The sequence below is a fragment of the Eptatretus burgeri genome, chromosome 2, assembly GCF_056783735.1.
Source record: "Eptatretus burgeri isolate ZD-2024b chromosome 2, Ebu_testis_v1, whole genome shotgun sequence".
Lineage (NCBI taxonomy): Eukaryota > Metazoa > Chordata > Myxini > Myxiniformes > Myxinidae > Eptatretus > Eptatretus burgeri.
In genome coordinates this window covers 8,192,820-8,215,953 of record NC_140962.1, presented here as the reverse complement: position 1 = coordinate 8,215,953, position 23,134 = coordinate 8,192,820, and the positions used below count along the sequence as shown (strand labels likewise).

Below are 23,134 nucleotides of genomic sequence, written 5' to 3'. Positions count from 1 at the left end.
AGGCAGGTGTGCTTACCTCTAGGCCATCCTGCCAGCCCCCATATTGGAGCCTTACTATGGACTATTACCCAAAACAAGCAACATACAATAGTCATATATGTACTTTTAAATTGCTACCTCAAGCTCATGGTGGTGCTTATACCTACATTACATACAGGACATCAGTGTAATTACACTCTAATTAAAAGTACATCAGCGTATTTCCTCCTTAGGAAATGCCTCGCTGAATGTGTTGCGAAAGGCCATTTGTTGCAATGTCGCTGGTACTCAAGAGTTTCCCGGGAAGTGGCGGCATTTACCCCAAGCTCATTGACTGTGTTTATCTCGTCTAACAGTCCTGTGTTGTGTTGCGAATGCTCATCTGCATGTGCATGTGTGTGTGTGTGTGGCAGCTCCATTACGAGCCTTATGTCATGTAAAAACTAGGACAGCCATTCGATGAAGTGTACACCTCCGCCAGGCTGATCAGTTTACATTTTGTATCCCACTGATAGGCCGGATCTGGATTTGGACCTGAACTAAAATTTAATTGGCTTGTTCTTGTTACCAAACCATCTCATCCACCAAGTTTTGTCCGAATCCGTCGCTAACTTTTTTTAAGATATCGTGCTATACAGTGCCTAGAGAAAGTCTACACCCCTTTTCAAAATTTTCACCTTTTGTTGCCTTATAACCCGGAAATAAATTGCATCAAATCAGACTTTTTTTTTCCACCTTTATTTGCATGTCATAACCACAACTTCCAAGTGAAAAACAAATGCCACAACTTTCAGAAAATTATTTTAAATACAAAACTAGAATATCTTGGTTGGATAAGTGTTCACCCCTTTATGAGAGCAATTGTAAATTAGCTCAGGTATAACCAATCACCTTAAAAATCACACACCGAGTTAATTGGCCTCCACCTGTGTTAAATTGTTGGGTAGTGAAATTCTGGGTAATGCATTTCACAGCAAAGACTCAACCATGAGCACCAACGGAGCTTTCAAAAGACATTGTGGAAAGGCAAGATAAAGTTGTGGAAAGGCACAGATCAGGGGATGGGTATAAAAATATTTCAACAGCCTTAAATATCTCTTGGAGCACAGTCAAGACGATCATTAAGAAGTGGAAGGCATATGGTACCACCAAGACCCTGCCTAGAACAGGCCTTACCTCCAAACTGGATGACCAAGCAAGGAGGACACTGATCAGAGAGGCCACCAAGAGGAAAATGGCAACTTTGAAAAGAGCGACATGTCTTTATGGCAAAGACTGGTCACTGTGTGCATGTGACAACAATATCCCAAGCACTCCATAAGTCTGGCCTGAATGGTAGGGTGGTAAGAAGGAAGCCATTACTCAAAAAAGCCCACCTTGAATCCCGTTTGAGGAATGCAAAAATACCAATCCGGTGATTCTGAAGCGAAATGGCAAAATGTTTTGTGTTCTGACAAAAGCAGGATGGAACTTTTTGGCCGAAACGCAAAACGTTGCTTTTGGCGCAAACCCAACACAGCACAGCATCATGTTATGGGGATGTTTCTCATCAGCAGAGATTGGGGCACTTGTCAGGATAGAAGGGAAAATGGATGGAGAAAAATAGAGAAAAATCCGAGAGGAAAACCTGCTGCCCTCTGCAAGAAAGCTGAAATTGGGACGGAAGTTCACCTTTCATCGTGACAAACACACATGCAAAGCTACATTGAAGTGGCTAAGGAACAAAAAGATAAATATCCTTGAGTGGCTCAGTCAGAGCCCTGACCTACATCCAATCGAAAATCTGTGGCATGACTTGTGGCATGATCTGTGGCATCAACACATTGCAAGTTGACTGAGCTTGAACAGTTTTGTACAGAAGAATGGGCAAATACTGCCAAATCAAGGTGTGCAAAGTTGGTAGAGACCTATCCCAACGGATTCACAACTATAATTGATGTCAAAGGTGCTTCCACCAAGTAGTAACTCAGGGGGCTGGACACTTATCCAACCAAGATATTCTAGTTTTGTAATTTTAATTAATTTTCTGAAATTTGTAGAACTTGTTTTTCAGTTGGAAGTTGTCGGTTGTTGATGTGTAAGTAAAGGTGGAAAATGTCTGATTTAATGTAATTTAATTCCAGGTTAAAAGGCAACAAAAGGTGAAAGTTTTGAAAGGGGTTGTAGGCTTTCTATAGGCACTGTATATCGTGTTCGCATCTTCACTCAATGGTGAAGAATCACTTAAAAATTTCTCAGATCCGGATCCGAATTCAGATCTTCACCAAAATCGAATCGATTCTTCCTTGTTCCATCCCCAACCTGCCCACCAAGTGTATTCCAAATCTGTCCACAACTTTTTCAGAAATCCTGCTTTGTCATTTCTGCCCATACCTCTCGCTGGTGAAAAATCACTTTAAAAATTCTCGGATCCAGATCCAGATTCGGATTCGGATCTTCACCAATATCTTATCATTCTGTCTGTGTCATATATCTAAGCTCTCCACCAAATTTCGGCCGAATCCCTGTCCACAACTTTTTGAGATATCCTGTTCACAATCAAGCAGACAAACGAACAGACAAAAAAAACAGACAGACAAACAGACGGGGTAAAAACATAGCCTCCATCCACCTTCGGTGGCAGAGGTAACAATAACAATAATAAGAATAAGAATAAGAATAATCATGAGAAAAGACGTGAAATGTCATAGCCCCTGTGGTTTTAGTAATTTTGCTGTTTGGAGTTACTAGTATGGGCCCGAAGGTGCGTCAACGATGACTGGATTGGGGCATTATTTCAATTAGATCGGACCAACCGTATCATAAATGGCCATAACTTGGGAAACACCTGGGAAACATATTCAGGTCTCCAGCGTCAATTGTGACGTCGTATCAAATGAATAAGAATTGTGACGCCCCCTCTCTCTCGCCCACCTCGCTCCCCCCTCGTCTCGCCCCTCCTCTCTCTCCCCCTCCTCTCTCGCCCCTCTCTCTCACCCCCACTCTCACCCCCTCTCTCGCCCCCTCCTCTCTCCCCGTCTCTTGAATTGTGACACCCCCTCTCTCTCACCCCCTCTTTCTCCCCTCTCTCCCTCCCCTCTCGTGCCCTCCTCTCTTCCCCCCTCTCTCTCCCCCTCTCTCCTCCCTCTCCCCTCTCTCACCCCTAGTCTCACCCCTCTCACCCCTAGTCTCACCCCTCCTCTATTCCTCCTCTCTCTCTCCCCTCTTTCTTCCCCCTCTCTCACCCCCTCTCTCACCCCCTCTCTCGCCCCTCCTCTCTCGCCCCTCCTCTCTCCCCTCCTCTCTCCCCCTCCTCTCTCCCCCTCCTCTCTCCCCCTCCTCTCTCCCCCTCCTCTCTCCCCCTTCTCTCTCTCCCCTCCTCTCTCCCCCTCCTCTCTCGCCCATCTCTCTCGCCCCTCCTCTCTCCCCCTCCTCTCTCCCCCCTCCTCTCTCCCCCTCCTCTCTCTCCCCCTCCTCTCTCCCCTCTCCTCTCTCTCCCCCTCCTCTCTCGCCCATCTCTCTCGCCCTTCTCCCTCGCCCCTCTCTCTCGCCCCCACTCCCACCCCTCTCTCACACTCCCCTCTCACACCCCTCTCACACCCCTCTCACACCCCCTCTCACACCCCCTCTCACACCCCCTCTCACACCCCTCTCACACCCCCTCTCACACCCCTCTCACACCCCCTCTCACACCCCCTCTCACACCCCTCTCACACCCCCTCTCACACCCCCTCTCACACCCCTCTCCTGTCCCCCTCTCTCGCTCTCTCTCGTCTCCACTCCCACTCCCTCTCTCTCTCCCCCTCTCTCCCCCCTAGTCTCGCCCTTCCTCTCTCCCCTCCTCTCTCGCCCCCACTCTCATCCCCCCTCTCCCGTCCCCCCTCTCTCGCAGATATTGGTCGACAGATAAATGGCCGTAATTTGGAAACCGCTCGTCCAATTAATATCAAACCTCGAAAAGGCACATCCACGGGTCCCCAGCAATATTCCTGGCAAGTTTCAATCAGATCGGACTGTCAATAATAAATAATAAAATAATAAATGTCAATAATAATATAATAAAAAAATAATAATAAATACATAAATAAACATTAATTGTGACGTCATTGGTGACGTCATAGCACCGTGTCATGTCATTGGTCGACAGATAAATGGCCGTAACTTGGGAACTGCTTATCCGATTAATATCAAACCTTGAAAAGGCACATCCGCGGGTCCCCAGAAATATTCCTGGCAAGTTTCAATGAGATCGGACCGGCGGTCATCGAGAAACGGCGGTCGCAGACAGACAGACAGACAGACAGACACACAGAGATTGCTGGAATTATAGATAGATAGGGCTAGCCCATATTTACAAAATTTATGTGTATGTACAACTGACCTGAGTGCTCATGTGACATGGAAGATTGCGTACGATTGGGTTATTTGTCAGGGGCACTTGTCAGGATAGAAGCGGAATATTGTGATTTTTGGAAAGGGGGTGTAGACTTTCTATAGGCACTGTATATCGTTTTAGGTTATTCGGTCATAAATATTAATGATGTGGGTCACATAGTTGTACTGCATTGCGTAAGATAGTTGGTCACGTGACACATATGATGACGTTTTCGATTGGGAATGCAAATTTCGCACAGAATGGATTCAATGTTCATATATTTTGGAGGAGACAGAATGAATTACACAAACAGTATAACATTTAATAACGATGTATAAAATAAATTCCATAACTGTGGACAATCTGAAATTATCATTCAGTTGAAAGTGGTGTCTGATCAGTTTTTGCAAGCTGTACTTTTAGGTGGTTGGGCTGAAATTGAAAAGAGTAATCAGAATTTTAAAATACATGAAAGATGCGTCACGGTACAGGAATGAAAAATTAGAGTAAAATCGGTAAATGCATGTCCGAGAAATGGTTGATGACGTGTTCAACATCGGGTTTTTGAAACTAAGATGCCCGCCAGTCGGCCATCTTTGATCGCATCGTAAAAAACAGAATGATGTGCATCTGTGCACCATCATGTGTTGTCTTTGTGACAGGTACAAATAAAATTGGTCCATATATGTCCGAGATATGGTTGCGGATGCACGCACGGACACGGAAATCGAGACCACATCCATAAGCCCCCATTTCAGATTAAGTCTAACGGGGACTAATAAAATCAAGACAGTATGTAGGATTTGAAGTTGAGATTTCAGAATAGTGAAGTACTCAGATGGGAATACTAAACAGGTTATCCCAAAACTTTTCCTTCAGTGAACCAAGCTTGGACAAAGCCAAAGTCCCCCCCCCCCCCACCCCTTCTCATCTTTATCAGCATGACAAAACAGTTGATTCAAAGTTTATGTGAAAAAAGGCCCTTTGCCCCAACCCTTAAAGCTGGAGGACACCATAAATGCAAGTTCGAGGGGAAAAGCAAGTGGTCATCAGGGAAGGTATGGAGGACAAGGAGAAAAAGGGAAAGGAGTGAAAAGGTAATGTAAAGGGAGATAAGAAATTCTGCCATTTTTTATGTGTCCTTAATGTGTGCATGAAGGGTGGTGTTAGTGTTACGGTTAAGTTGGTTGGCTTAAGATATTAGGGCCTTGTGTTTGACCCCGTGTTATGCTGTTAAATAACACCAGGTGGGTTTGCTCAGCCTGTCATCCTTCCGAGGTCGGCAAAACTAGCTTACTGGGAAGAATGAGTCATTCGAGTATCCTGCGCCGGAGCGGCGACCCGTCCAGGATGGTGGCCCCGAGCAACGGGAAAACTGCATCAGCAGCCCTACGCATCTGAATATGCAAAAGAAGTAGTTGCTGTCCTTCATGTGTACATGGCTTTACGTGGTGTTTCATGTCGTGTCCTTTTCAGAAGTATGAGATTGTGTGCAAGTCCTCGAGGCAAATTCTAAATCCCTTTACCTAAGTAGTACCTTGCAATGGAGTGGCGACCTATCCAGAACTGTTTAACAGTCAGTAGCATTCACGACTTGTCATGAGCACACCAATTTTCTGTGAAAAACGGTCCTAACTTGATTTTGACCTCGTGTTACTGTGCAACAGGTAGCACGTGACCAGATGAGTCATTGCAATCTGAAGTTGAGGCAAACCACTGGCCTCATGCAGTATTGCCTCGAAGTGATGAAGGAGAACGACCCGCCTGGCTTCCTGCTGGTAAGCCTTGTGCTGTGTCTTGATGAATCCCGTAATATGTCCATCATTGTTGTTCAGATTACACGTATTAACTGGAATAGCACTCGTAAAGAGCATAGTCTTGCCTCACACACTCATTCTGAACAAAAATGCCATCGTTAACTGAACACCTGACTCTTATGGGCCACTGCTATTATGGCTCATGTACCCGTACCATCCATGCACCCTCTTATGTCACACACATTGCCATTATACATAGCTTTATTGATTAATTATTATGACTAGTGTGGTGAGGCATGCGAACTGCAGAGGCATGCCCAGACATCTTTGACCATGCCTGCTTTCTCTGGGAGTGAGGGAAGGGCAGCTATGGTTGGTGTGGGTTAGTGTGGGTAATGGTGGATTTTGGGGTGATGGGGGAATGGTGGAGGCAAATGCAGTGGATGGTGCTGGGGGCGGGGGGGGGCGATAGTGGGGGGTGTTGGCCAAATATATTTTGTACTCTGACTGAATATCTAGTGTAAATCAGAAGTCAAAACCCACATGTATAAATAAAAAGGAACTGAGCACAAATTTATATATTTATTTTAAATTATGCGTAAGAACTGGAAGGGAATGTCAAACCAAATATATCAAAAACTGGAATGGAAATTCGAACTGCCAGCCTTACAGAGCAGACGTGCCCCCAAGACACCGCTTCCCTTGGCCTTCTGGCTGGGTTTTTACATCGTATATTTTATTTTGCCCATATCTCATGTATGAAGTTTCGAATCGATCTGTTAAGTGGTTTTGTTGAAGAAGATTTTTTTTAAAACATTTTTATTTTCAATCAAACATGGCTGCCAGACCACATGACCCATGACATAAATTTAATTCTTCACCCACATCGGGTCGTAGATCAGATGTATGAAGTTTCAGATTTTTCGGATAAGGATTTTGGTTTAACAAATTCTGGCCTGAATACCACTTCACCAATGATGTCATCCTTATCACCCTATATACCCCATGCAGAGCTTATGACATATGCCAAGTTTCAATTTTTTTCGTTGAGTGGTTTCAGAGAAAAAAATGTCAATTTTTTTCCTTTACTCCAATGTCTGTCATACCAGATGACCTATGACGTCAGAGTTATTAATAAAATATTTTCTATGGGGAGTCCCTCCTATGTTTAAAGTTTTCAATCGATCAGATAAGCGGGTGCAGAGAAAAACATTTTAAAAGCAAAAAAATACAGATGCGCAACACACACACACACACACACACACACACACACACACACACACACACACACACACACACACACACACACACACACACACACACACACACACACACACACACACACACACACACACACACACTTGGGCATTGCAATAGTCTCGCATCCCCTTCGAGCCAAGACTAAAAACAGATCATACAACAAACCACCGATTCAAAAATCACCTGTAATTTTTCACAAGATCTTGGAGGAATCTGATAAGATGTCATCAAATTGAATGAGATTTTTGAAAAAGGGTTCATGGTGAGCTGTATTTCTTGGTGGACCAGTATGATGTTAATCATTCTTATTAAGGAGGAATCATAAAGAAAAGGTTACAGCATTTAATGTTACTGTACTTCCATTATTGTCATTGAGTGAGCGCTTATTTGGTCGCAGGTAGCGGAAGCACTGACACGTCGTCTGCAGCAACATACGGAGCAGTGGACTGCTTTGGGATTTGAGGCACGAGTCACAGCAGCTCTGGACTTGGTGTTGGACAGTGAGCCACTTTTACAGTCTATTCACCAGCTGGATTTCACACAGCGGCAAGGTGAGCATTATGCTACGATCCTGCTTGATCTGACTTCTGAGTTTATATAAAACATAGAAAGCCCTCTGGTGGAGAAAGGCTCGACAAAACATCACCATCATCATCATCATCATCATCACCACCATCATCATCATCATCACCACCAACAACACCAACCAGGCCCTATGTAGAGCATCAGTGCTGCCGAAGCACTGACGAGGCTACAATCCTGGTCAGGTTGCCACTCCGACGCATGAAGTCAGGGCAGGAATTGGAAATTTGTTCAGGTTGCTGGCCAGAGCTGTCTGGAACTGATTCCTGATGAGGTGCACCAACGGGATGTTGTCATCCTGCCGACGTGACGTCACACGTGGTCATCCAGAATGGGGACAGTCTCTAATGTTGCCAGTTTTTTGATAGCATCTCCAGGGTGACTGTATGGTGTTCCGATGAACGCCAAAACACCTGGCCACAACGTTTTATGGCATTCCTGTCTCAAGCATGCCAATAGCACGCAGTCATTCATTTTTGGAAAGGCATGGCTTCACGTTTATGACGTTTAGATGTCAATTAAAAAAAAAAAATGTTTTTCACAGCTGGGATGGTTCACCGGGTCGTACTGCATTGCAATTTGCTCAGTACCACATTTAGCACCGTCATGTGATTCAGTACATGTGCATGGCAATTTGTGCATGCAGTACGCACAGTATGCACATGAAAATTCTGGATATTCACAGGTAAACTGGAGAACATGTCAAGGTACATATTGGCTGAACATTATATTGCTGGGGTACGTGTCAGTATGGTTTGTGTAATGTTTTTTTTTCATGGTGCACAGGAACTTTCTTCCATTAGTATCGATCAAGGCTATCCTTAAGAGCACTGATTTGATCAGTCTGCAAATTCTCTCCATGGTGCCCATGTTTCTTTGGTCCACGCTATCATTCTGCTGTGAACAATTGTTTTGAAAGTTGAACCACAGGGTGAAGGATTAGTTTTGCATGGGTATTGGGAAATGAAGAATATGCAAGGACGTGGTGTTTATACCGTTATTAAAAGGTTGAAGAGCCGTGTTGTCTTCTCTACATCTTTTTCAAAAGCTATTCTTTTCTACAAAATATTCATCATTGCACGTCATTAATTGTTTTTTTGTTGTTTTGAGGAAGTTGTGCTGATGTTCATTGAGCAGAATGTAATGGGAAAGCCTACAGCTCAGCTCAGTAAAAGTTATAGCTCTATCCCCAGTTCCTGCGGCTCCCATCTTGCAACTGGAGGAGTGCCGACTGCAGGGCAGTGTCGCTGTCCTGGCATGGAGGCCTCAGCCACTTGCTCCTGCTGCGGTTGAAGGGTATCTGCTTGAGCTTGATGATGGTACGGGTGGAGAATTCCGGGTAAGTGCACGGGTTGGGTGACGGGCTCAAGGGCTTCATAATTTTGCGGCTTCCATGTCTGTTGGCGATCCATCAAAATTATAATGAGTGCGAGCATCTCTCTAGAAGAGCACTCGATCATGGCCGTGAAGAAATTTAAGTGATATTGCAGTTACAGCCACATAACTATCTTCTGCACTTTACTCACAATATCATGATTGACCAAAGAGTCTGTAATGACCGGGGATGAGTAATGCTGCTTTTGCTATGAAGTGAACTGGGTGGTTGCCACCTGACATGCACAGCACCGATCTCTCCAGTTTTGATGTCCATTGAAAAATCATGTATAACCCATTCCTTTTTGCACAGGAGATATACACTGGCCAGGAGACACTATGTACTGTGGATGGACTCCATTTCAGTAGCACATACAAAGCCCGTGTGAAGGCCTACAATAAGGTGGGGGCTGGCCCTTATAGCAAGACTGTGTTGCTACAGACTTCTGATGGTGAGTTGGGTCACCATCAGATTGATGGGTGTTGCTACAATGACAAATAGCAGCTGTAACGTAGTGGCATTTTTATATTGCTTGATGATCTCATCTCTTCCCATATCATTCCAAAATTTTTGATCACTGTACCACATATTGCCGGAGGTATGCAACAAATGGCTGACTCCTCAAACATCCCAACAGTGGCTTGGTTCAACTTTGACACCAAAGCAACACACCAAGACGTGGCCCTCAGCAATGGAGACACAACAGCGACCTGCATGAGCTTTGATGACCGCTTGGTACTGGCCAGCACTCCACTTGCCCGAGGTGTCCACTATTGGGAGCTCACCATTGACCGCTATGAAGGCCAGCCGGACCCCGCATTTGGCGTGGCCAGGGCAGAGGCTTCACGAGACGCCATGTTGGGCCGTGATGAGCATGGCTGGGCTATGTATGTTGACAATAACCGTAGTTGGTTCATCCACAATAACCAGCACACAGGCAGGTGAGTCAAACTGCTGTATTGTGAAGTTTTGGACAATGCTGCACCACTGGCTTTGATGCAATACTGTAGATTCTTAAGCCAAACATAACAGCTAAGTTCCTTCGATCATCATGTTGCAGACCCTTGCCAGGACTTCTTTGGTGTATTGTGTTTTGTGTGGCATTTGGATACTGATGTGTTATGTAATTAATAAGAGACACAACTAGAACTGCCACTTTATAACTGATGGCAGTGATGACCGGGTACCAAGACATCCCGCTTTGATCGGACACCTGATCCTGACACTGACCCTTCACATTTTTATCTTGCCAAAACGAAGTTTTGCAAGATATGTTAGTCAGCTTGTATGTTTTATTTTTATTTTTATTTTTATTTTTTTTTGTTTGTTTGTTTGTAATCACGTATAAAAAATTCTGCAGAGCACAGTTATCATTGGAAAATTTTGTAACTTCCATTATCAGAGGCCTATAGAGGTCCCTTTCCGTGCACAAAATTTTGAAGGTCAAGGTCAAGGTCAAAGGTCAAGGTCACTTTGTCGCAAATCAGGGGAGTTGACGAAACCCTTATTTTTGGAGTAATTTTGATCGGATCGTCTTCAAACTTCATGGGAATATAGTTCATGGTCTGGCGCTCAGCTGATTAATTTTTGGTGGCGATTGGCCTTGACCTTCATGGTTAGCGCCGAAGGTCAAACATATTTAACTCCAAGGTCAAATTTTCAAGTTTTAGGAACCATAGCATGTAGTACCTCAAATTGAACACCTCGATGAGTGATTTCTAGATATGTCAAGCTTGAGACATTATGACGTCATTTGGTGACGTTATGAGGCAAAAGTATATTTTTCATGGTTACTCTGTAGAACGATTCTCATCGGAATCTCTCGTCGGCAGATATTCCTCAAGGAGACGCTCCTGGTGGATAGCAGCTCTGTTCACCTCAGTGTGACCTTAAAGAGGTCACACGTGGTCACCTTTTGGCAAGATACGGGTCACCCTGCGGGTGACATTGGTTTATTTTATTATTATTCAATTGAATTCAGAATGGGATTAAAATAAATTCAATTCAAATCAAATGGAAGACCAAATAGGTACGGTCCTGCATTGGAGTAATCAGAAGGAACCCAAACAAGCAAAAAGGAAAGATGAAGTCATCAGGAGGAACCTGGACAGGATTCACATTTCAGCTACTACTCCTCTACCCTCAAACCCATCCAGGCACTACAAAGTGAGCCTTAGTCAAAAAAACAAAGGACCTAGATGAAAAATATTTTAAAGGTCTGGCTGCCAGACCATGTGTCCAATCAAGTTGACATTTAAAACACGTATTCCCCATCACTGCGAGATCATAAGTGTGAAATTTTACTTTAATTGATTAAGCGGTTCCAGAGGAAACATTATTTAATATTTTTCTTCAATCCAATATGGCTGCCAAACCATGTGACTTATCAATTATTCTTTAACAAACTTGTACACCCAAGACTTGGGGAACATTTATGTGAATTTTCCCCTCGATCTGTCCAGTCGTTCTGGAGAAGATTTTTTATACGTTTTAGGATAAATCCAATATTGCTGCCAAACCATGTGACCTATGACATCATATGTGTGAACCTTTTGTTCCTCATGGATAGGCGGTCATGCGTGTAAAGTTTCGCCTCGATCTGTTCAGCCATTTCAGAGAAGAAGATTTTTGAAAGTTTTTTTTTCCAACAATATGGTGCTGAATCACGTGACCGATGACGTCATCAATTTTTTTTTAGTGTACCATTTCATCCCTAGATGACCCTCAAAAATGTTCATACTGATCAGATGTAGCATTCTCCATATATAATTATGGCGTCATAATGAAGGAAGCTATGAGGTCATTAAAAAAAAATCACACTCAATCCCCATGAGGAGTACTTGCCATGTGCCAAGTTTCAATTTTTTCCTTGGTGATAGAGATACAGAGGTACAGAGGTCCAAATTTTTTGTTTTTCCAACATGGCTGCCACACCACGTGACATGTGACATCATAATTATCATTAAAACATTCCACATGAGTAGTTTCACCTATGGTGACAATTTCGTCTCAATCCAACAAGCGGTTGCGGAAAAAAACAATAAAGTTCTGTGCGGACAAACAAACAAGCAGTCATAGACTGGTACTTACAAAATCGTCAACTTGACCTCTAACCTTGTCTAATAAACGCTGTCTCTCGAGAAGGCAGCGACGCAAACCAGAAGTTTCTACGATGATTCTGTACCAAACCATCAAAAATCGAATGTTTGACCTCACTGTGACCTTGACCTTTGACCGATTTTGACCAAAATCGAATCAGCACTAGCCATCACCCTCCTGAATCACGTGGTGTAATTTGACATTGGTAGCTTCTTCCGTTCTCGAGTTACCGTGGATTAACGTAACGTAAAGGTCACACTTGACGCCCCCCCCTCCAACTCGAAAGGACACCGGGGCGAGCGCGATGACGTCAGCGCGCACACGCAAAACCTTTACGTGACTCAACGATGCGTCTACTCGAGCACGCTGCGCCACGTGACGAGCCGTGACGCGGCAGGTGAAATATTTTTATACAATCTTAAAACATTTCCAAAACATCCGATTTTTACCAGAATTTCGACAACCAAGTGTTAAGCGTCCTAAGCGATCACAAAAACCGAAGACAAAATTAAAATCGCAGTTAAAACGAACTCGTAACGTCGACCGAAGCAAAAATACTCCATTTCTCCACAGGAATTTACGGAATTATTTAATATTATTTTATAACACTGAAATTTTTAAAACAGCCGTAACTTGACGAATTGACACAAATTCCGCCGAACTTACCTCGATCTTCCAAACTCACGCTCCGTCAACAATACCTGTGGTGACTTTTCTCGAGTTATCATGTTTTGGATGTTTGATCATGACATCAAAGGGCGGAGGAGCTCCTTGTGAGCCAACGGCCATCCATATCTAGTGCCCAACTGTGTCTGCGGACGTCATCCTGCAGTTGGGTCACTTCTTATTAGGAGGTTGGTGGCAGGATTTGCACTCCGGCCACCGTAAAACCCTTCATTCCGCAAAACGCAAAAACGCAAAAAAATCTGAAAACCCACTCCGTGGGAGTACCTCCTGTGCAGCTTCCCTTCGCAGGGCAGCTCACCGGATGACGGGATTGGGGCAAAGCCTTTGGGACCCCCAATCTTTGATAGGAGGGAAACCACGGGGTAACATCCCTGGGTCAGATTGCGGGAGAGTGTGTCGGAGTGGTGCTGAGGTGTCGTCCACCAGACGGCGGTCTCCTTGGGTTAACCTGAGGCGGTCCCTTCGGGTGGGTGCCTGGAATGTCCTATCCCTAAGAGAGGATGATCACCTGTCTCTGTTATCATCTGAGCTCAAGCGTTTGGACATCGGGATTGCAGCTCTCTCTGAGGTTCAGAGACCGGATTGCGGCGAGATAATTGTGGGTGGTTACACCTACTATTGGTCTGGTCGCTCTGATGGTTACCATACCCAAGGAGTTGCTGCAGCTGTGTCCAATAAGCTGACCCCAATGATAATTGAGGTAACACCGGTCAACGAGCGTATTATGAGATTAAGGATTCGTCACTCCTTAGGTGTCATTTCCCTGGTCTCTGTTTATGCTCTGACTGAGGCGAGTGACCTCACCGTGAAGGACACATTCTACGCCACACTCGAGTCTGTGGTTGATCAGTGCCCCAGACGAGATACACTTCTAGTCTTGGGGGATTTCAATGCATCGACTGGAACTGATAGGGACGGTTATGAGGTGTGTGTTGGTCCCCATGGGTCAGGAACTATGAACCAGAATGGCACTAAGTTCCTTGACTTTGCAAGAAGTCATGGACTTAGGGTGGCTGGTTCATGGTTTCAGCGCCCACAAGCTCATCGCTGGACTTGGTATTCCAACGCTGGCGGTGTGGCAAAGGAGATTGACCACGTCCTCATTGACGGTCGTTGGAGGATGATCCAGAACTGCAGGGTTTACCGGAGTGCTCAGTTCCTCAATACTGACCACAGGCTTGTTGTAGCAATTCTAAAGCTGCACCTTAAATCCTGGAGAATGGTACCATCCCAGCCGAGGCTGGATGTTGCCAAGCTCAGGGATGAGAGAGTAGCTGAGGAGTTTGTGAACAGGCTGAGTGGACACTTGGGGGGTCTGGGTACTTTGGGGGGTCCTGAAGAGTTGTGGAGCGCCTTCAAGACCACCGTCCTTGATGTTGCCGGTGGATGCCTTGGAGCTCACCGCAGGGCAAAGAAGAATTTTGTCTCTCAAGGGACACTGGATACCATTGACCAGAGTCGCAGGGCCAGGCTGAATGGCAGAGCTGAGCTGTTCAGGGAGCTGAGGCGTAAAACTGTACGTGCACTGAGGGTGGACAAGGAGGCCTATGTGCGAGGAATCTGTGAGGGGGTAGAGCATCACCTGTGGACAGGTGATTGTCGTCCCACTTACAGGGGAATTCGCGCATTACGTTCATCCAAGCCCATCCCTCGGAGCACTACAGTTCGAGCAGAGAGTGGTAGGCTCTTGACAGAGGAGTCTGAAGTGAAGGCCCGCTGGGCCGGTTACTTTGAGCAGTTGTACCAGGCTGATCCCCCAACTGTCGAGTTGGACGTCAAGGGTGTTACAATCCCTGTTGCTGACCCTCGAATCAACTGGTCCACCTTCGCTTGTGGAAACACGGGCTGCGGTGAACCAGTTGAAACGGGGCAAAGCTCCAGGGATCTGTGGCATCCATGCCGAACTTCTCAAGGCTGGTGGAAATGCTGCACTCGTGTCGTTGCATGCAGTTTTGTGCTCTGCCTGGAACACAGGCATCATCCCAACTGACTGGAAGAGGGGCCTTGTTGTCCCTCTCTGGAAAGGGAAGGGTGATCGCCAAGACTGCAACAACTACCGAGGGGTGACGCTGCTCTCAGTGCCGGGCAAGGTCTTTGCTCGGATGATTCTCGATAGGGTTCGCCACCATCTGCTTGAGCACCAGCGTCCAGAGCAGTCAGGCTTTACACCAAAGAGGTCAACGATTGACCGTATCCTTGCACTTCGTGTCCTCACCGAACGCAGACGAGAGTTTCGGCAGGGGCTGCTTGCAGCCTATGTTGATCTCTGTAAAGCGTTCGATTCAGTGAATCGGGATGTCCTCTGGAGGATTCTTGGTCTTCGTGGGGTGCCACCAAAACTGATCGATCTGATGTCTGAACTCTACTCTGGTACTGAGAGTGCTGTGAAGTGTGGTGGTACCATCTCTGACTTATTTCCAGTTGTTACTGGAGTTCGTCAGGGATGTGTACTTGCCCCCACACTTTTCAGCACTTGTATGGACTGGATTCTAGGGAGGATGTCGGAGAGATCAAGTTGCGGTGCGTCATTTGGGAATGTCAAGATCTCGGACCTTGACTTTGCAGATGATGCAGTCATCTTTGCGGAGACTTTAGACATCCTCTTGGGGGCCCTCGAGGTGCTGAATGAGGAGTCGGAGCCGTTGGGATTACGGGTTTCTTGGGTCAAAACTAAGATCCAGGCTTTCGGTGACATCTTGGATGCTGCTGTCCTGTCTGTGTCTGTTTGTGGTGAGGATGTTGAGGTCGTGGAAAGATTCACTGACCTTGGCAGTGATATTCATGTCTCTGCTGGCTGCGAGTCAGAGGTCAATTGACGTCTGGGTCGGGCCTGGGGAGTCATGGATTCACTGGATCATGGGGTGTGGCGCTGCCGGTACCTGTGCGGGAGGACGAAAGTCCGAGTCTTCAGGTCCTTGGTACTTCCAGTCTTGCTCTATGGGTGCGAGACTTGGACTCTGACCAAGGATCTGAGATGGAGACTTAATTCCTTTGGTACCAGGTCTCTTCGGAGAATCCTTGGCTATCGCTGGTGGGATTTTGTGTCCAACGAGCGGTTGCTGAGAGAGACTCGGATGAGATTTGTTACCTGCATAGTCCGTGAGCGTCAGTTGTGGCTGTATGGACATGTGGCTCATTTTCCTGACTCTGATCCTGCTCACCAGATTCTCTCAGCGAGGGAGTCTCATGAGTGGATGAGGCCAGTGGGTCGACCACGTGCCTCATGGTTACAACAGGTTGACCATCATCTCAAGGAGATGGGGATGGGCCTGGCATCTGCCTGGGGGATGGCCAGACGGAGGCCCCTGGAGTACCGGCGGAAAGTGGACGCAGCGACGTGCTGTTCTGGCACATGCTCCCATACCTGACCTGACCTGATGTTTGACCTCACTGTGACTTTGACCTTTGACCGATTTTGACCAAAATCTAATCAGCACTAGCCATCACCCTCCTGAATCACGTGGTGTAATTTGACATTGGTAGCTTCTTCCGTTCTCGAGTTATCGTGCCTACAAACAAACAAAAACACACTCAAACAGAGGACGGAAGTGATCAATATACTTCCGAAATCTTTAGATTTCGTAAGTAACAAACAGACAGACAAACAGACCGAAATACACTACCCTCTCCTTTGGCGAGGGTAATAAGCAGAGCTTATTAATGGCCATATTTAGATTCATAATTCATATTCACATTATTTATAATCATAATACAGGTATCGTGTATGTGACATTCAAAAAATAGTACAGGAGAGTATATACGCAAAACCTAACATGGGAGACTTCCATGTTCCAAGCACAAGTGAGAAGGAGATGTTTTTTTACCTGCACAATTGTGGACATGGGTGTTGAGATCCAGCTGCATGGAGCTTTATTGAAATATACACATTTGGAATTCAAAAATCATGTTGTACAGAACATTGGTGCCATTATACAGCCGATACAGCCCCCAATATCAGGCACAGTTTGCGATCCATAGAAACACCAAATCATCAGGGAAACCCAGAACAAAAGTTAGTGAATGAGGTGAACGACACAGCAGGGGGTGTGTTCAGAAAGAACAGATCATTCAGCCAAATGGAACAAAGAGTTGATCAATGTACAAATGCTCTTCATAAGAATGCAGCTGAAGATTATTCATCCGACATCTAGGAATTCTGCTCAAGGGCTAAAGTCAACAGAACATAATTCACCACTGAACTGTCACTTACTCCACTGGAGGAATTGATTGGTAAAAATGTTAGTGAACTTATTAAACAAAAACAAACATCAAAAATCCAATGAGCTGGAGTGAATTCATTACCTTATACATTTTATCAATGCTCCAATAATTATTTGTCACAATACTATATTTGATATGATGTCAGTTAAATAACAATTGAAGTTAAGCTGGTGTCCCGCAAGGCATTGTTCTACAGTCGACCTTATTTTTAGTCCACGTGAATGAATCTCTGCACTGTGTTACCAATGACACCCCCTCTGAAGGACAGTACACCAGATTTCTGAAAGGCAGGCTGCTGTGACGTCTGTCTCTGCAGTTCTGGAAAAGCTAAGTTATTTATCAGTTGTTTTCTTCTTTACAGGAGCGAGGCTCATGGAAGAGCAAAGGTAGCACTGACATTGGGACAAGAAAAAAGGAGAAGTAGGAAACACCGAAACTAGCAAGTCAGATTGTTGGAGTAGGAAAAGTTAAGACCCCCTGCTTCAGCCTCATCACAGATTCAAATGATCTTGAGAGCTTTAGATTACACGGAATCCATGAGAGACAGATGTGATGCTGGAGCGCCAGCCCATAGCGGAGGATACTCCATTGAGTTATGGACAAAGGCAATGTAGACTTTGAGTATCTTTGATTTTCCAAGGAAAGACTTGGATTGATAAACAATGTCCAGTCTGTCTGCAGCTGGCTTTGGAGGTAAGCTTTGCTATGTGATCAGTCCAATTCAAGAGACTGAACCTCTTCCAGAAGATGATCAAGAAAATAGATAGGTGGGTTTGTTTGATGGACCTTTCCAAGATTGAAGGACATGTTGCATTTGTCAAACCAGTCTCTATTCATTTCCAGATCAGCAGAGATACAGATGCTGTCTGCCGAGCAGAAGGATGGGGGGTACTGTACGACACAATGATGAGTCATCTGCAAAAAGGAAGAGAGGGTTTTCCAGAACATTGGAGAAGTCATAAATATAAATGAGGAACAAGACTGGGCCCAAAACACTGTTTTGGGGAACTCCAGCTTCCACTGGGAGAGGGGAGGAGGGGGTTCCATTGATGGTAACACGTTGACTGTGTGTGGAGGAAGTCAGAAATCCAGGAATGAAGGTGTCCTTCTATGCCACCATGGCCTATAGTTTGTTATTGCATCCTCCTTGTGGGTGAGAGCGACATTTTCTGACTTCCATTGGAGGACAGACTGAATTGGGAAGATAGAGGGGGAAAGAATGACAGAGCAGGAGTTGAAAACAAGGACACTGATGCTGTCTGGAGCCATCGACAGTTGGGTCAAGGCCAGGCAGATCTTTCTCTTCATTCTCGGGTGAGAACGACAGAGCTCATTAGACGGTAGATACGTCGAGGTAAGATGGGAATAGAACGGGATGGGTTTGGTACATGAGATATGGAGGCAAAGAAAGAGTTTAGACATTCTTCCTTATCTCAGGCAGTGTCTGCAGTATGTGTTTGAGGTGAGGGACTAGATTGAGGTGGAGCATACACCAGAAACATACTTGACAAACCATTACCATGACTTTGAGGAAGGAGACTGGATGGAGTGTTCAACCTTGAGATTTTTATGGCCTCACCTCTGACCTCAATCCACCTGCTCTCTCTCATCCCTCCATCCTCCCCAGCACATCCAGGTTGCATGCAGTCTTCCAGAATCCCACACCTGGTTACCCTCCACAATTGAAAGCTGAACATTCACCTCCATTCCTTCATCCATTATTCTCTCGTCAATGTAACCGACTCCCTGCGTCTGTCCCTCCTTCCAGTCTTTCAACATTGCTGCTCATTGTCACCTCATGCTTTCTCCTATATCCATCCTACTCTCTTCTACTCTCGCTGACCCACTCCCCCACCATTTTACTTTCTGCCACTCATGTGTGATGTGTTTTTTGTTTTTTTTTCTCCATGTCTCCTTTAATCCTCTTGTCAGTCTGAGATTCTGCTTCTCTTGGTCATCGAGGTCCTCGATAACCCTTGCTTTAAAAAACAAAGCATGGATGATCTTAAGTTAACGACATACATGAAGTTTGGTTGAAGTATTTATATTGTGGCGTCGCAATATTTTCAAAATTTAAGTAGATACCATAATTTGTATGTTGCACACATGTGATGTACACCGAACCCCTTTACATGTGGCAAAAATTACTTTATTTTGATCACATTGTGTAGAGCGGAAGGAGGTATTGGCAAAGGATCTACCGTTGGGGTTCTGCTGGACCTGAACAAGCGCTCATTGTCATTCTTCATTGATGAGATGCAACAAGGCCTTGTGGCTTTCCTCGGTCTTGAAGGACCATTCTACCCTGCAGTCAGCCTCAACCGGAATGTGCAGGTCAGTGAGATAAGTTATGAGCTTCGAGTGCCAATAAACCTTGATTTGTCTGTTAACGAGTCATTTTGTGTCGATGGACAACAGTTAACAGCTATATCAAGCGGTTGGCAAAACTAGTGACAGTGATCATGGCACAAGAGCAGCACGTCTTATCACAGACCTGGACATTCAAATCAAGCTGACGTCAGCAGCATGGTCAACTTTGGATTCTAAGCTTGTGCATATAATTTCAGATAATGCGAAGGGAATTGATATGTTGATATTGGATTATAAATAAAACCTGAGCTTGCTCCCTCACGATAGTCAAAATAAACCCAGGTGGCTCACTAATAACCTTCATCGTGGAGGTAATATGCTTGGCCAAGCTTACAGTTGGTGTCAGTCCACACTTTTTGGTTGACTCTTAAATGCTTTCTACACCAATTTTATTTAGATGGGCATGTTGCTTATGTTTATGAAAAGGCAGCAAAGTTTACGTCTCTCGACCTGTGGAAAAAAAAATAAAAGTTGCAAAAACCGAAATGTTGGTCAAGCCAGCTGATGTGGGTTCGATTCCTGGTCATTGCATTGCTCACTAACTTACAGATTCCCCTTAATCTCTGAGCGGGGGATTCAGGGGAACATTTCAAAGGCGTAACCCCACTTCATAAAATACCAGCAGGTGTACCTGGCATTGCCGGTGCTGTTCTATACCTGTTGGCATTTTGAAGAAATCTAATTTTTTTTTTTCTTCTACTTTTTTGTAAGGGCCTAAAACGCTTTCCTATTTTATTTTTCAAAATTTTCAAAAACTTTCTTTGTGAAAAACACTCCCTGGCCCTTACTGATGAACCTCTGAAAGCTTGATGAAGATACTTTTGGCCATCTCTGAGAAAAATGTTAACACACAGACAGACAACAGGAGGAATTGACTGGGAAAAACTTTGACAGACAAATATCTCTCTTGTAACTTTATAGTATATAATAGATGGCAAATCTGTGTGTGTGTGTGTGTGTGTGTGTGTGTGTGTGTGTGTGTGTGTGTGTGTGTGTGTGTGTGTGTGTGTGTGTGTGTGTGTGTGTGTGTGTGTGTGTGTGTGTGTGTGTGTGTGTGTGTGTGTGTGTGTGTGTGTGTGTGTGTGTGTACATTTGAAAATCATATTAAAAAAAATGTGGCTGTGCCAAACTTACCCAAATTTTTGCATACATGCTGGGGGTATCTAGGGTCAGGTCATTGGCACAAACAAAATCCCACCACTCAACCCCCCCCCTCCGCCCCACATGTATGCAAAACCCTTTGCTTCATCCCGCAGGATAGGCGACAACCTGTTTTCACCAGTACACGTGGCACAATGCAAGTGGTTCAGTGACCTCTGCTGAAGACATGGGGGATTGCTCGCCATGCCACAAGATACATTTGCCCCACCGATCCCAATATCTCAACCCCCCCCCCCCCCCCCATTCTTTGTGGGTGTTTCTTGCACAGACAATGCACACTCACAGCCATATTGAGGTTTTATGTAAAAGCTATGACCTCAGAAAGTCTAACATTTCAGCCACAGTCACCTTCATTGGGGACTATGTCACATCTTTACCTGCTCGTAGACTCAACCAGAAATCTCTGTCACTATCTTGTGCTTTTTTTTTCAGGTTACACTTCACACTGGTTTGGAAGTGCCAGAAATTGTATTGGAGAAGGATCTGTAGTCTCCAAAGCTCTTCTTCATCATCACTTCGCTTCCGGCACAAATTACAAGTTGAAATGTGCTCAGCCGGACGTCGTCTTGGCTGGAGCTGCCTCATTGCTGGTCCTTCTATGCTTCACAGCCTTGTTTAGTTTTGAAATATTGTCGTGTACCAAGGAAAAGAGATTTGATGTTTGTACACATGTGTGCACTGTCCGGCAATTCACTGTGTATGACTAAAACGGTAGTGAATTTTTCCGCTCAACGAATACACCTTTACAAACTTTCTCGAAACACCAACTAATAAAACCGTCAAAAAAAAATAAAAATCAAACTCCATTTCTTTAACATTTATCAGAATTGGCTTTACATGCTTTGCACTATCTTGGCAGTTTTATTTATGCTAACTTATTTATTATTTTGCTTCTGCCTTCTCATGAAGATAAGCAGGGTTGGGAAGTCAGCAAAGTGATTGTGTAACTTTGGAGATCAGATGAGATCATGAACCATGCTCTACACAGAGTGTAGATGCTGCTGAAGCAGTTTCTATGGCTCGGGATACAAACCTGGTTGGGTCACCAGTCGCCACTCCGACACAGGAAGTCAGGGCAACAATTTTGAATTTGTTCAGGGTATCAGCGATAGCTCGCTCCTCTTCTCGAAGGACACCGTGGGACCTTTACGTCCACCAACTAATGCCGGCAGACGGGATGCCCGGTTTAACGTCCATCCGAGGGACGGCACACACATTGATGAATCACCGAGCCAGTGAAACACCAGGATGACAGTTTACAGCTGGGCCGAGATTCAAACCCAAGCTAGAGAGCTTAGAGGCGAGTGTGCGTACCCGTAGGTCATCCTGTCAGCCCAACTTTAGAGAGCAAACAGCAAATCCAATGACAAGAATTAAGGGGAACAGAAACATCCAGGATCAATTTTGTTGTCTGCCAAATCCGTCACTAGCTTCTGGCCAAACTGATTGTCGTCTGGTAAAGCTAATGAGTTCCTAACTCACTCTACTGGTCAGGTTTAATATAGACTGGTAAAGTACGATAGATACACAGATGATCTGTGACAACCGAGGTTCCATGCTATTGTTGTCATTCCACCCGTACAATAGCCTTGGATGCAAGAATTAAAAGGGCTTCAAAAGAACATTACAACTGAGATGTCAAACTTTTTCATAAGTGTATCTCTTCTTGTGTTCTAGGCCCTGCTGTTCTATTAGTCTGTTGGTTTGGTAAAGTGATAAAAATTTTGTAGTAAAGGTGAGAAATTCATCATTGCCTCATGTGTATTTTTTTTCTTTCTGTTTAAACTCTGGATCTTCTGTGACGTCATATTTCAACTTATCCAGGGGGGACGACATCCACTTCACCCGATTACAGCACACTTGGCAATATAATAAAGCAAAAAAAAAAAAAAGTCTTTACTTTTAAACATATTAAAATCAACATTCCAAAATAGTGGAAAATCATTCGGTTAATTTTTGCCATGCAAAATTATTTTCACCTGAGGCAGGTCGACGTCGTCGTGATTGTGCACGACTTGCTGCATCGTCACCCGTGGGTGCGGCTGTTCGTGGTTGAGAAGTCTCGTTGACGATGTGTCCTGTGCGAGCCCAGCAGCATCTCTAATAAATGTCATGATTCTCGCTGTGTCCTACCTTACAACATTGTGATAGCAGTGGGATCTTGAAGATGAACGAGCCAAATTTGTATGTTGTTTGGCCTTGATGGAGGTCACATTCTGTGGTCTTCTTTCAGCATCTCTGAGTTCCCCACAATGGAATGGTTCAGTTCGGAGCTATCAAAAACTTTTC

At 44.9% G+C, this 23,134-nt stretch overlaps 1 protein-coding gene across 3 annotated transcripts in view; it reads left to right on the top strand.

Annotated features, from left to right (window-relative positions):
• The window catches only part of TRIM9 (tripartite motif containing 9), a 100,475-nt gene extending 77,883 nt beyond the window's left edge, over positions 1–22,592 (top strand). Inside the window, exons 8-14 of one of the 3 annotated variants that reach the window (XM_085862145.1) lie at positions 6,001–6,111; positions 7,748–7,901; positions 9,126–9,271; positions 9,620–9,758; positions 9,945–10,248; positions 19,486–19,648; positions 21,278–22,592. In XM_085862145.1, the coding sequence (XP_085718271.1) occupies positions 6,001–6,111; positions 7,748–7,901; positions 9,126–9,271; positions 9,620–9,758; positions 9,945–10,248; positions 19,486–19,648; positions 21,278–21,334 (1,074 nt within the window). In that variant the 3' untranslated portion in view covers positions 21,335–22,592. Of the gene's footprint in view, positions 1–6,000; positions 6,112–7,747; positions 7,902–9,113; positions 9,272–9,619; positions 9,759–9,944; positions 10,249–18,941; positions 19,458–19,485; positions 19,649–21,277 lie in introns of those variants that run through there. The other 2 variants (XM_085862138.1, XM_085862130.1) reach the window with 2 other exon arrangements.
• The last annotated feature ends 542 nt before the right edge of the window (positions 22,593–23,134 follow it).